The sequence below is a fragment of the Varanus komodoensis genome, unplaced genomic scaffold (assembly GCF_004798865.1).
Source record: "Varanus komodoensis strain SLA01 unplaced genomic scaffold, ASM479886v1 scaffold57, whole genome shotgun sequence".
NCBI lineage: Eukaryota > Metazoa > Chordata > Lepidosauria > Squamata > Varanidae > Varanus > Varanus komodoensis.
In genome coordinates this window covers 792824-806761 of record NW_025336182.1, presented here as the reverse complement: position 1 = coordinate 806761, position 13938 = coordinate 792824, and the positions used below count along the sequence as shown (strand labels likewise).

General features: G+C 58.0%; 1 protein-coding gene across 2 annotated transcripts in view; it reads left to right on the top strand.

Moving 5' to 3' along the window:
* The window catches only part of IQGAP3 (IQ motif containing GTPase activating protein 3), a 40346-nt gene extending 37745 nt beyond the window's left edge, over positions 1 to 2601 (top strand). For both annotated transcript variants that reach the window (XM_044449077.1, XM_044449078.1), the window contains exons 35-37: positions 1350 to 1432; positions 1835 to 1943; positions 2488 to 2601. In XM_044449077.1, coding sequence (XP_044305012.1) covers positions 1350 to 1432; positions 1835 to 1943; positions 2488 to 2601 — 306 coding nt within the window. The remainder of the gene's footprint in view (positions 1 to 1349; positions 1433 to 1834; positions 1944 to 2487) is intronic.
* The last annotated feature ends 11337 nt before the right edge of the window (positions 2602 to 13938 follow it).

Sequence of the window (13938 nt, the reverse complement as noted above, 5' to 3'; positions counted from 1 at the left end):
AGTGGGCTTCTGACGACCTAGGGACACAGGCAGCTTGGGGGCCAGAGGAAGAGCTGTTTTCTTTACAAGCGTTTACCGTTGTAACTTAGGAATTAGCAGATCCTTGATTCTGTTTCGTTTCATTTTGAGCATGCATCAAGCACTATCAGGAATATATTTTGAGAGGTAGCCTCTGACATTTGCATGTTTACTGTCTGCCCAGGAAGCAGGACACGGGAAATCCTCCCACTGTCCCAGAACTTGCAGGCTTCTTGCTACCACTCAGTGCAGACCAGACCGGGCAGGGTGGACCCCTGGCCCGGCCCGGCCTGGCCTGCCTGGCCTGCATTGCCGGCGGAACTGCAGGGTCGGAACAGCAGAGGATCGTCAGGTGTGCTAAGGACCGGCCAAAGCGCCCAGGCTTAATGGGCGCTGGGCACAAACGCTTCTGCGAGGACAGCGCTGTCTTTTGGCACCAGGAGGCTCTTGGTTGCGTTTGCTGCAGCCACTGCCCTTCGGGAGTCATGGAGAAAGGAAGGGCCTAGCCAAGGATCCGATTTCCTCCATGGCTCCTGGGGGGCTCCCCTGCCCGTTGCCCCACAGCTCAGCAGCTGGGCTGCTTCGGTGCGTGGAGGTCCCGCTCGAGCAGCCCTGGGACTCTGCCAAGCTCTCCAGCATCGCAGATTTCTCTCTGGAGCAAACAGGCAGTGGCGCCAACGACTCGGGAGGTTGCAGCCCCTCCCACCCCAGAGGCTTGCAAGGTGCACCCGAGGGAGGACTCGGCCGGGAGCCCTGCTCTGAGTTGGGGTCTGGGCCCAGGGGCGCTCTGACCCCTTCCCACTCTGCTGTGCTGTGCTTGGCCTGGGCAAGCCCGCTGCATCTACGCCGTGGCGGCCAATTCTGTGAGCCAGCCGGGCACTGTGTGAAGTGATGCTGTCATTTGAGTCACCTTCGCTCTACGGGGTGACCGGAGCTTCAGCGTTAGGAGAAAGGAAGAAAGAAAGACGCCAGCACCCTGCCTTCCCCTGAACAAACTGAACGAAATACAACACAGAGCAGCCCCGAATGCCGTCGCTTCCCTCTCAGGGGAGCTGCTCCGTGGTTGTCTTCTCCATCTGCTCTAGCCACACACGGTCCTTCTTGAGATGCAGTGACTGGAAAGGTGCACCAGAACGTTTTCCTTGCGTGCATCGTAACAGCTTTCTGGAACTGGTGGTTCTTGGCAGTTCCTCTCCTAATCCAGATACACTGGGAGTGAGGAGAGCGTGTGTGAGAGCACAAAACTGGGCAGGGAAAAGCTGCTTCTAGAAAGAGCTCCTCCCCCTCCCAGTAAGTGCTGCCTTCTGCTCCTGTCCTTCAGGCCCCGCAAGAAGCAGGCGATGCGGCGCTACACAGCAGCCCAGCTCTCCGAGAGGGGTGTCTTGCTGGAGATTGAGGGCCTCCCTGCCAGCCAGTAAGTCCGGCGCTCCAACGCCTCCCGCAGGTGAAGCCGGCTTTTCCCGGGGCAGCACCTTGGTGCTTGTGGGAGAGACAGCTCTGAAATCCGCTGCTCCTGCTCCAGAAACGGGCACCCCAACAGAACCCCAGAATTGGACAGTGTGCCCTTGCCAAACTGGCGCTTGCCCTTCCCCGTCTCTCTGCTGAAATAAACCCCAGGCCTTCCCATGCTGCGGGAGGCATGAGGGCAACAGGAACCGCGTGCAGCAACCTGGTGAGGGGCCTGGGCCAGAGGGCCTCAGCTGAATACAGCGGGCGCTATCCTGCACCGCCTGGCACAGCTGAGAGCATCTTGGGTTTCTGACCCCCACTTTGCACTTTGCTTTCATGGCTTTCAAATTTCTACCCTTTTTCCCAGATTCAGAAATGTCATATTTGAAATTGTTCCCTGTGGGGAAGCTGGTGAGTTCCAGGTGAAAGCAAAATTTATGGGAATCGATATGGAGAACTTTAACCTCCACTACCAGGTGAGCAACTTGCAGTGTCTCTGGCACGGTTCTCGTTTCTGTTGCGCCTGTCGTCCAGGCAGCATCCCCGCTGCAAGAAGCTAGCTGCTGCTGGAAGGTGCTGCCAGGGCAAAACTGTGGGCAGGAGAGCTGAGGGAGGAGAGAGGGCGGAGAAAGGGGCGCCCTGGCAGTGAACGAAGAACGGTGGGGCTGGCCCCTTCGGCTACCAGGATTAGACCCGCCTGGCCTCAGCGGGGCCTGGGGCTGTGTTCATGCAGGTTTTCCCCGGAACAGTGGGGAAGGCTGTGCTACCAGGCTTTGCTGGAAAAGCAGGGGCTTGGGGAGGGGGGGAGGGAGGGGCGTTTGGGGACTTGGTGGGAGGCATGTGGGCAGCAAAGGAGGAGCTGGCGTCCTCTGAGAAAGGGAGAGCTCCGCCTGGGCAAGCTGCTGGGACTGGAGGGCACGAGCCTGCCGGCAGGTGCTTCCACGTGCGTGAGCGGAGGGGTGGGGGCGCAGCGCCCTGCGCTGGCAGCTGGCAGCACCCTCTGCTCCCCACCACTCCCAGGATCTCCTGCAGCTCCAGTACGAGGGCGTCGCCGTCATGCAACTGTTTGGCAAGGCCAGAGTCAACGTCAACCTGCTCATCTTCCTCCTCAACAAGAAGTTCTTCCAGAAGTGATGTGGGCAGGCCAGGGGGAGGAGACGTGCCCGGAGCGCCTTGCCCCAGGGAGCGGGCTGGTAGCCTGAAGGGACAGCAGCGCTTTGGACCAAGCGCAGCGCTGAGCCCCCGCTGCATCCCGCTCCCCTCCGTAGGCCTCGCGGCTGCCTCCTTCACGTGCTCCTCTGCAGGCCAGGCGGGTTCCGAGGCGGCTGGGCAGGTCCTTCGCCCGGGCCGCCCCTTTTCCGCGCACAAAACACTGGTGGCGCATCCTGCCACGGCTGCCCCCAGAGGAGGCGTCCTGCCGCCAGGCTTCGGGCGGATCCGCTGCGGAGGGGGAGCGGGACACCTGGGACTTTGCCGCCCACGTGCTCCAGCCTGAGCCTGGCCACCTGTCCACACCGCAGGCACCTCTGTCCTCGCGTTCTGTGCCCTCGCAGCAGCTTCGGGGAAGGAGACCAGCCGCCTGGCATGGGTCAGCCTGGGGGCACGTGCAGCCAAAAGCGGTCGCTGCTCCAGGAGCCTCCGCCCTGCTGACTGCTGCTCCTGCGCCCAGCAGGGCCTCTGGCACCATCCCCTCCTCCCGGCGCCTCCCCGGCTTTCCCTGAGGCCGCACCCAACGTGCTCCCTGCAATTCACGTTGCAGGTGCCAGGCGACCCTTGGGATGCTCTTGTAAAATATCAGACATTTAGGACATGTCCTTGACCTCTAGAAATTCCTGCTCTGTATCAAAACATGGACACAGGCGAGTTTGATCATGAGACACAGAGGTAGCACCGCTGGTTGCTTTTTGTCATTATTAAGGTTGTTTCAAATCTACTTAACTCCCATCTAGCAGCCTTTTTATTTGGTTTGTGAAATCCTTTGGCAGCAGAATCCTCACATCTGCTGAAGGATTCCACTTTGGGTTTTATTGTACTCTGTATTCAAGAGATTTGACAAATATAATTATATTTAATTTTGGGTATCGTGATTAGTTTCAGTAGTTTCAGAGAGGAGAGGTTAGAGGCCAAGAACCCAGAGGAGCAACAGGCAGGAGGGCAGTTCCGTGCCGCTGCGGCTGGGCAAGGAGACCCTCTGTAGAGCATCATTGTGGGTATCCCAAAAACGAGGGGCACAAGTGTTTTCTGATGTGGTCTTTCACAAAAGTCATCTGTGGAATGTTCAGGACAGATTTTCAGTTCTGTGGAAAGTTCTGTTCTACAAACCCCTGTAGAATTTATTGTCACAAGCTGCTGGTGCATGATGGGTTTGAACAAGGGTGAGAAACGTTCATGGGAAGGGAGAAATCCACAGGCAGCTAGAAGTCTGTGGAGTAAAATGGAGCCAATCTGTCCAGTGCAGCCGGCAGCTGGCATGCCCTCATTACCTGAGCGCCACGTCCTCCCACAGCATCTGACCGGCAGCCGCTCTTAGCCACCAAACACTGGATTAGACGGACCCTTTGGTCTGACCGGCTGTGCTCCTCCGACAGTCTTAATACTCAGGCCATCTATTGGCATCTGGAGTCTGTGGGCTTGGATGCCACCCACATCTATTTCTTTTCTTTCCTTGGGAGCAGTAATCATAGAGTTTACATATGTTTTCTTACTCTTCATGGCTTAATTTGTGTCTGTCTGACTCTAACATCCAATTGCAAGAGTAGCTTTTGCAGACATGGGAAGGTTTTAAAAATAATTGGCGCCAAAAGGCAGTATAGCAAAGGTCCTTCCATTAGGTGGCATCAGCATCTAGGGAACTGGAGGACGGGATTACATCCACTGCCCAGACACGCCCTTGCTTGGCAGCTGGCAGTCCAAAGAGCCCTGTCCTCCAGGTGGGAGGGGCAAGGGAAGAGTGGGGGCTGTGTTTCCAAGAAGGGGTCCCAGGGCATCGCTGCACGGCAGCCCTCCTGAGGGCTGGGAGTGCAACTCCCATCATTCCCAGCTGGCAGAGCCCACAGACAGGGTGGTTTGGGAGGGTGGGGGGTGCAGCTGAGCACAGCGAGGGGAGCTGGGTTGGGGAAGGCTGGCATAGCATTGCCTCCCGGCAGCTGACAGGAATACAGGCCGCATGCTTGGAAAGGCGGTGGGAAGCAGCTGCTGGTCAAGCCAGACCATGCTGGGCCCAGTGGGAGCCAGGCCAGCCCAGCCCTCGCCCCCCAGCAAAACACTTGCCGGTGGTGCCAGGCCCGAGTCTGGCGGCGGCAGCATCTCCAGGGAAAGGAAGGCCATGTCAGATGGGGCTGGCCAGAGCTGCAGAGATTAGCATGGAGGTCCACAGACGAAGATCTCAAGTCATGGGCTGCGGAGAGCGCTGACCAGAGCCGGCTGGGCAACGTGGGCCTCCGTGCTTTGTCTCGGCCAGTCCCTGGTGTCTCGGGCTCAAAGGGTTGGCGACGGGTCGCTGCACTGGGAAAGCCCTTGCCCACCGGCCGGACTCAGTGCAGTGCAGCACAGACGTCCCCAGGGGCCTTGGTCCTGCCTCTAAACCACCTCGTCGTTGGTACCAAGGAAATGAGATGTTCTGTGATTATGGGGCAACCGGCACGTAAGCGTCAATCATGGAACAATTGTCCATGCCGAGCAGGGCCGTTAAAAAGCCTGCACCTCCCGGTCTGCAGACTTGGGAGCTCCGGTTCATTCCATTTGCTTTGGATGCACCAAACTAGCAGGTCAGGCTGTCTCTCTGCATGTGAGGAACAAACCACACATGCATGTGGGAGAAAAAACTGGCGCCATTCCCACATCCAGCCTGCCCCACAGAGCCACAGGCCTTGGGCAGCGGGAGGCACAGCGCCGGCGGGCTTCAGCAGAGGACCCTTGCGTCCGCGTGCGGTGAGGAGCAGGCGGGGGGCCCAGGAAGGGGGGCCCCCTTGTCTCCCCAGCCAGGAGAGGGGCTTCCTTAATTAGCGTCTCCCGATGCAGCCCCCCCCCCCCCCCCCCCCCCCGTTCTGCAGCAGACACACATGCGCGAGAGAGCCTCTGGATCTCTGCAGAGCCCCAGGCCACGATCCTCTCATGCAGGGCAGTGCACCCCTTCCAGCAGCCCCAGAGGGGGGTGAAGAAAGTAGCCGGCTCCTCCTGGGCACCCCACTGCAGCCATGCAGGCTCTGCTGAGTCCGCCAAGGGGCACGAGGAGGCTTCTGCCCAGGCAGGGGCCGCCGGCCTGGGCCGCCACATCTCAGAGCAGTGCTTGCCAGGAGGGGGGAGAGCCATCCCTGCATCACCTTGCTCCTGCCTGCCCTGTCCCCACCCCCCAGCCTTCCCAAACTGCCACCTGCAGACAGGCTCATCCAACCCCAAGGTGTCCCTGCAGCGCCTCCTCCAGCACCGCCGCGCTGCTTCGGGAGGAGTTCCCCACCCTCCAAGGCGGGGGGGGGGGCACAAAGGCACGGGGAGGCGCATGCAGCGCGCTGGAGCCATGGGACCCAGCCTGGGCCGGGCAGGGGCAGAGCTGTGGCAACACCCATTCCCCGGAGATGCGCAGATCCCCCAGCTGCAAAAGTCCCTCAAGCATTCAAGGCCTCGAGGTCTATGGAAGAACTGCTCATCTTTGATTTCTTTGGTTTTTTTCATAGAATGGCCTGATGTGGTGTAACGTCACGCAAAAGAGTCTACAGGCCCATGGATGCGCGTCCTGGGCAGTCCTCCACTTCCCGAGGGCCAGATGCCACTCGCACCCCCAAACCCCGCCAAGCCCATCTGCTCTGGGCTGCCCCCACGGCGGCCCCGGCTGGTTTCTTCCATGCCGGCATCTACCACCAGCGCCGCCTCTGTGGCCACATTTTAGGAACCACAGACGAGGTGGTTCCGCTGCGCTGCTCCTTGCCTGCCCGTCAAAGGCCAGTGCACCTCCCCCGCCCAGACCGCCCCCCCATGCGGGCCTGCTTGGCACGGTGCGCCAGTGCCAAGCAAGAGGCGGCACTGCCCATTGCCACGCGGCCCTGAGCAACACTGCTGTTCTCCTGCAGTTGCCCCAGTGCCTCTCTGCTCGCCTCAGGCTCTCCCGTAATGGGTGGCGTGAGCATGAAGTGCTTCAGGCGGGGGGGGGGAGTGGGCAGAAGGGCAGGAGCTCCAGACACGGGCGTGGGGAGGCGCATCTGCCAGGCCACAAGGGGAAGGAGCCATCCAAAAGTGGGCCTGGAGGGAGCCCCTCCTGGCGGGGAACGGGGTGCTTTCTGGAAAGGCTTCGCCAGCGCAATGCTGGAGGCCAGCCAAAGTGCCAGCGGCCCCTGAGAGCCAGGCTCAAGCCGCTCCTCTGCTGGAAACCCCAGCTGGCTCTCGGCGGCCTCCTCCTCGTACAGAAGGCCCCCCCCGCAAGAGGGGGATAACAGCGGGTGGCTGGAGAAGGCTGTGGGGCACATCAGCAGAAGTGGTGGGTTTTGAGCAGCTTTTGGAGTCTTTTTCTGGGACTCTGGGACCCTTCGCCATAGGGGGGCCTGTGGCAGTGGGTCAGCTATGGGGGCTCAGCTCTGGTAGCCCAAGCCTGCCTGACATCCAGTTCTCCTGATCCCGGCTGGCTCCCTGCCCAATCCTGCCTGGGGCTGCCCCACAACCGGTTCTGAAAAGATCCACTTGCTGCCTGTCAAGTACCGCTCGCCCCCCCATATGGGCCAGCTGCTCCTTCACATGGACTGAGGCTGCCCCACGTCTTCCAGCGACCCATTCACAGACACACAGGGAAAAAGCGTCAGGAGGGGACTCAGGCCTTCTAGTCTGACCCCTGGATCCAACCGGCTCCACTCATGTATTCCCCCACATGTGGTTATCCAATCTTTATTCCTGGCACGTTCCCAGCTCACATGGACTACCCCTTGCCCAGCTCAGTAGTCATTTTCCCATGCAGATGTGGGCAGCAAAGGCCCTACATTTTCACCACTTAGCCTTTTTCTTGATGGTCTCAGGGAACCCTGCAGCCTCCTGATGTGGCCAGGCGTCTAGACGGCGTTGATCGGCCTCATCAGGTAGTTTTACCAATGTCACCAGTCCTTGTGGCAGTAGTCAGATGCTCAGCTCGGAAACGGTGGAGCGAGGGAGAGCAGGACTGCTGCGGGCATGCAGTCGGAGGAACATCTACGGGTCATTCAGATGTGCAAGAAATCCACGGGGCCTGCAGGAAGCCCCCGAAGGGACTCCCGCGATGGCACCCGTGCAGGATGCTCACACAGGCTCTCAGGTGCACACAAGGTTGGGAGGGGTGGTGAGGGAGGCTCCCTGAGAGAAGAACAAGAGGGTTCAAGGGGTCCTGACAAGCCACAAAAGGAACAAGTTCTGGGACTGGCCTGCAGTGCGCATGTGAGCGTGTGTGTGTGGCGGGGGGGACCAGACCTGCAATGCACCTGCTCTCGCCTGACGCTGGTCGCGCAGGGGCCGTGCTTTCCGCAGCCACGTTATGGCAGAGCTTTTGCTCCTGTTGCCCGGATGCAAGCAACAAGAAGCTTCACTGGCTTAACTTCTGCCTGTCACCCAGGCAGAGAGCTGTCTGAATGCACCTGCCTGGCTGGACGGATTGGAACCAACCTTGCTTTTAGTCTTGGGCAAACTGTGTCAGGATGGCTTGTTTGAGGTAAAAGGCTGGCCAGAAGTGGCCATAAACTTTTGGAAAAGCACAGTAAACATGTCCCAGAATAAGAAACGGCCACCTTCCTGGGTTGCCCGTCCTTTCTGTGCACCACAGTGTAGGCCAAATGCTCATAAAACCTGCAGGAAGTGCGAACTGGTGGGATCACCAGCGCAGGATTCAAGATGAACATGACCGGATGGAGACCTGTCTGGATTAAAACTAGCACAATAAATTTCAACTGAGATAAATCGAGGTTCTGCATTTAAATGAGAAGTAGAGCTCCCTTGACAGCAGATACAGGAAAGGGATCTGCAGGTTTTTATAGAGGCATTTTTGTGCAAAAATGCTAATGTGATTCTAGCCATCATCCCAAGAAGCGACAGCACCTTCCCTCCATTCCGCCTCGGTCAGGCCTCAAACACAGCCATTTCCCGCTCGCAGCACTGCAGCTTCAGAAGGGTGCAAAAAAACTGGAGCATGTCCAGAGGAGGTTGGCAAAGATGGTGAGGGACCTGGAAAGCTTCAAGGGTCTGGATATGTTTTACCTGGAGGAGGAGATATGATAGCATCTTCTCATCTGATGGGCTGTCACATGGCTGAAGGACCTCATTTGTTCTTCTCTTCCTCCAGAGATCTGGACCTGAGCCACCAGGCTCCAGTTACAAGAAAGGGAATTTTGACTAGGCATTCAGAAGGATTTCCTGATGGCCTGAACTGCTTCAGCAAATGGCTCTGGAAGGTGGGGGGCTCCTCCATCACAGGGGCAAAGCTGACTCCCTTCATCCACAGTGGCTTGAACTAGATGGCCAATCTGGCCCTTTCTAGCTCTGATTGCACATTTCAATATTCCTTGGCCAGGGCTGAAGCAGGGGCCTTGGGCTGCCAAGGCACTTCTATTGCCCCCCCCCCCAGCCTTTCCTCCTCTTCCTTTTCCTCCCCCCCACCCCATTTTCTGCATTGTCCTTCATGCCTCCTTCATGGGTCTGAGAGTCATCAGAGACACATCCTTTGATCATTCTAACCCTGACAGATTCCCTGCTGGCTTGCTTCTCTCCTGCAGGGATGCACTAAGGTTGGCCTAGTTTTATCTCCTTTTAGCCTCTTGCTTCTCTCTTGCAATTGGGGCATGAGATGATTCAGAGCACATGTGTGGCTTTAAATCCAAGCTAGCATGAGACTGAATGGCGCTTCCCACACCAGCCAGACTTTTGAGGGCTTTGCTGTGGAGGGGAAGGAGCTGTACATGAAGAAGCACTCTGGATGCATCCAGAGCAATACCTTGTGCCCTTTATTTATTTATCTAAAACACTGGCGATCTTAGAAACACAGAAACAGAGCGAGTCAGTAGGGGTCTCCCAGGCCATCTATTCTGACCCCTCCGCTCCAGTTGGCGCCACTCATGACATGCCCACCATGTGCATGTCCAGGCTATCTTTGAACACCCTCACTGATGGGGCCTCAACCACCTCGTGTGGAAGCCCATTCCACACCCTCGGGGTCCTGTCAGGAAGCACTTGCTGACATCCAGATTGAACCTTGGTTCCCTGAGCTTGGCTCTATTGGAACATGTCCTGCCCTCCTATGCAGAGGAAAAAAATTCTCTACCCACCTCTGTGTGACACCCCCTCACATACCCATATGTTACTATCAGGTCTTCTCTTCTCCAGGCTGAAGAGACCCAGTTCCCTCAGTCTCTCCTCATATGGCTTTCCCTGCAAACCAGCCACCAACCTTGTGGCCCTTCGCTGCATTGACTCTAGCCTGGCTATATCCTTCCTGTAACAAGGGACCCAAAACTGGACACAACGCTCCAGTTGCAGGTGCACCAGAGTCATACAGAGTGACAGTAATACCTCTCTCGATCTAGGAGCCACGCTTCTGGCTATGCAACCAAGGGTGGCGTTCACCCTCTTGGCCACCGCATCACACGGCTGCCTCATGTTTAGCCTGCAGTCAACCAGCACCCCGAGGTCCCTTTCACAAGCGCTGCTCTCCAGCCACTTGTCCCCTAACCTGCACTTATGACAGCCATTCCTGTGCCCCAAGTGCAAGACCTTGCACTTACCCGCATTTAACACAATCCTGCTGTGTGTAACACAAACCCACTTCCATAGTCTGTCCAGATCCTTTTGGATCTGGAGTACCTGCTCCTCAGTTGTGGCCACTGCCTTCATTTTAGTATCATCTGCAAATTTGATCAGCAGACTGTTCACCCCTTCTTCCGTGTTGCGCAATGCTGGCAGTCCGTCTCCCTGGAAAAGTGCCAGGCAAGAGGGAGGCAGTGGGGTGGGTGGGAGCGACTGGGAAGGTGTCTCAGGTGTGGTGGTGCTGAACGCCGGCAGCATGGCCAGCAGGCGGCATCCTGCAGGCGGCTCTGATCCCGCAGCCGAGTGCTGGCTGAGGAGATGGGCACACACAGGCGCCGGGGACCGAGGGGCCGCTCCCTCTGGCCCCGGAGGCGGGAGACACATCTGCGGCAAGGCTGACTCCATCGCAGGGGAAATAGGCATGCTGGGGGGCGGGGGGGGGGGTCCTCAGATGAGCCGGGCAAAGCAGGCTGCAGAGAAAAGTAATGCTCCTTCTTCCCCAGGTGACAGCAAGTATTTTTTTAAGCAAAACAACATGGGACAGTTTCTTTTCCAGCGCCCACGGGCCTTTGCTGGGGGTGGGGGGTACAGGAAGCCACATTCTCCTAAGTATCCTGTAAAAACATGTAATAAAAAAAAAGATTTTGATTATACTTTCTTAATTTTTAAGGCAGTTTCATGAAGCTTATTTAGCTTTCACTCTGAGAAGAAGCTCACCAAAATTGCCAAGCAGGGAACTGATGTCTGGGTAGGAAAATGCAGGGCAGGGCAGGGCAGGGCAGGGCAGTCCTTGGACGAACGACCATGAGGGGCCCTTCCCCCCGACAGGCCCACTTTCTTTTGCAAAAGGAAAACCTATCCAGCCCCCCAGCGGTGGGTGCCTGAGCACACGCTCTGAAGCAGGCGCTCGGGAAGCAGCAACAAGGCAGCAGCCTAGTCAGGGAGTTGGTTTGCCAGAGCTGGAGAGCCCAAGGAAGGCTGTTGTTTCAGCAGCCACCAGGCATGGTTGTCTAGGCTGCTCTCCTAGACCCCACCCAGGTCCAGCAGCAAACCGGGCTGAAACTGGCTCAGCTCTCCTGCATCCTGAAAGCCGGAAGGCTGCAAAGCATTCATTGCGCCAGAATCCACTTCCACACGCCTTTGGCAGGGAGCCATGCAATCAAAACTGACAGGAGACGAGGCAGAATGTGCAGCGCGGACGTGTCTCTTTCCCCGGCCCAGGACCTATGGAGGTGGTTTTGCCGAAATAGCTTTTGGTGCAGGGGCTGAGCTGACCTACAGAGAACAATTCTGAAGGTTCTTTTCATTGGCCGGGACCAGCATCACCAGGAGCAGCGAGCGTCCTCCATGGGGACCCTTCCTCAGGAGCGCTTCCGAGGGGTCCTGAGCCTCCCAAGTCCCTCCCCTCTCGTGCCTTGACACAGGTGTCTATAACAATTTCATGTGTTAGATAGTGAACCTTCTTAAAATTAATGAACATAAGGTTGTCACAGTTGCCATGGTGACAGCACATTGCCTTGGCAACGGCAGAGATGCAGAGCCAGTGGCGTTCCATAGAGGGTCACGTTCACAAACACGGGGGGATGCAAGGAGCTTCTCTCAAGGCGGGTGGGAGAGGGAAGGTGTCAGGTCCCACCCACGGGCAAGCAGCTGCCGGCACGAGGCCTGGATGTGGCTGACGGCCCCCACGCCTCCCGAGCGATTGGGTGTGCCTGCAGAGGCATCGCGCACTCCTCGCCCACCGTTGTCAAAGTTTTAAGAGCTCCAGTCAAGCCCCAGCACTCAGCCCAGCCATCCACTGCCCTGTCCAGCCAGTGAACCCTGTGTTGTGAGGGGACGGGCATGGGGGCTCTGACAGTGGGGGCAGCTCTCGAGCCCCCAAGCAAGCTTGCCAGGTGACTCCACGCCTCCCTGCAGGGGAGCGTCCCGGCCCCACACTGGCTCCTTTATGGGGGGCTTGGGAAGGTCCTGTGCAGCTCCTGCCAGCCTGAGTCGAGCCCCATCTCCCCCAGAGGGGCCCCCCATATGCTGGGCACAGCTCTCCCCATCCCCAGGAAGAAGGTGGGGTCGTCTCCGGAGGGTACCTCGCCAGGACAGGCTGTGGCAGGCACCACAGGGGAGGAGCTGGGGCATTGTGCGGACCAACGCTCAGCTGTGCCCTGCCACCGTTCAGGCCCCAGGGTCCGCCGGCTTCCTCTCGGGGCCCCAGCTTGACCTCATTGCTTTAGAGGTTCCCCTTGAATTATCTGCCTCCTTCCAACAGAGGCACATGTCTGAATCCAGCTGGACCCCTGAAGCCCATGGGCTGAGGCCCGAATGGCTGCTGACACTGGTGCCCACCCCTGATCCCGGGCATTCCAGGGCCTTTTCCCCTACTCTCCCCCTCCTGACTGCCCACTCCCCACCCTGATGGCAAGCTTGCTGGGAGCACGGCGACCCCTTCTTTCTTCCTGGCTGGGTTAGCCCAGCACCCTAAGCCCGTGGGGCGGAGGGGTGGGATGCCCCCATGCGTCTTCTGAGCCCCTCTGCTCTGCTTCCCGGGGGATAAGCCACCCCAGCTAGCCATGGCTTGCAGCAGGGAGTGTCAGGCCCTGCAGCTTAGCACGTTCACTGAGCCCAGGAAGCCGCGGGCAGGCTGGAGGGCAGCTCGGTGGGAGGGGGCTGAAGGGCAGTTGCTCTGGCGTCCAAGCAGCAATTTCGTGGCTGCTGCTGACCTGCCCCATGGCTGCCAATGCTGGGCAAAGGCAGAGCAGGATTGGAGGGAGTAGCAGGCCTGAAGCATGGGCCAGTGCTGGGCCTTGGCGAGCACTGATGGGAAAGACCTGGGTGGACAAGAGCTGTGGGATCAAGCCTCGCTGGGGAAAGCCGGCGATGCTGCTGCTGTTGCTGCCTGAGGGGCAGAGCAGGGTCTCCCCCCGCCCCCGGAGGCCGAGAGGCCAGGCTGGGCCGCCTGCATCAGTGGAGTCTCCCAGGGCACGCCAGACGCCCAGCCAGATCTCTTGGAATGAGACGTTTACATTCATGCACATGTTGACATTCCATGAATTAACACTTTTGACATAAAAATGCAGCACAATGATTAACAAGAAGTGTTCCTTTTGCATTTAGCATGTGTTTTTCTAGCTTTCTTCTGTGTGGATTCACCAATTACTGCGAAAAAATTTGTTTTCTTGAAATGCCAGTTTATGTGAGGCATGGAAAGGTCATTGCAGCTCTCCTGTCCTGGAACAGAACAGAGTCAGTTCCTGGCCCGCATAACCACCCAAACCGTGAGGCCACGACGACTGCAGGGCTGACCAAAGGGTCTCCCGGCTCCCCATGGATGGCCCTGCAGGCAGAATTTGCTGTTCTTTGATCTTAGTGTCCATGAGTCAAATTTGAGCCTTTTTTGGGGAAAGGGCTCCACATACTGCTGTGAAATTTGCGCATATGTCCGTGTTCCTGCCCACAAAAAAGATACTTTAAAAAAAGCACCTCTGTGAAAAAGTGGGAGATGTAAATTTCTCCTTTCTGGAAATGTCATAGAAGCTCTTGGAAGTGTGGAAAAGGTGGCCAGACATGGTGGAGGAGCTGCAGCAGCCGAGGGCACTGGGCCCTGCCCACACCCCAGATGCACCCAGCTTCCAGGCCTGTGGCAGCTGTGGAGGCTGTGGCCAACATCAGCTGGGAGACGCCACACCTCTGGGAACACGAGCACAGAGATTCTCCAAGCTTGCTGCGCAGGCT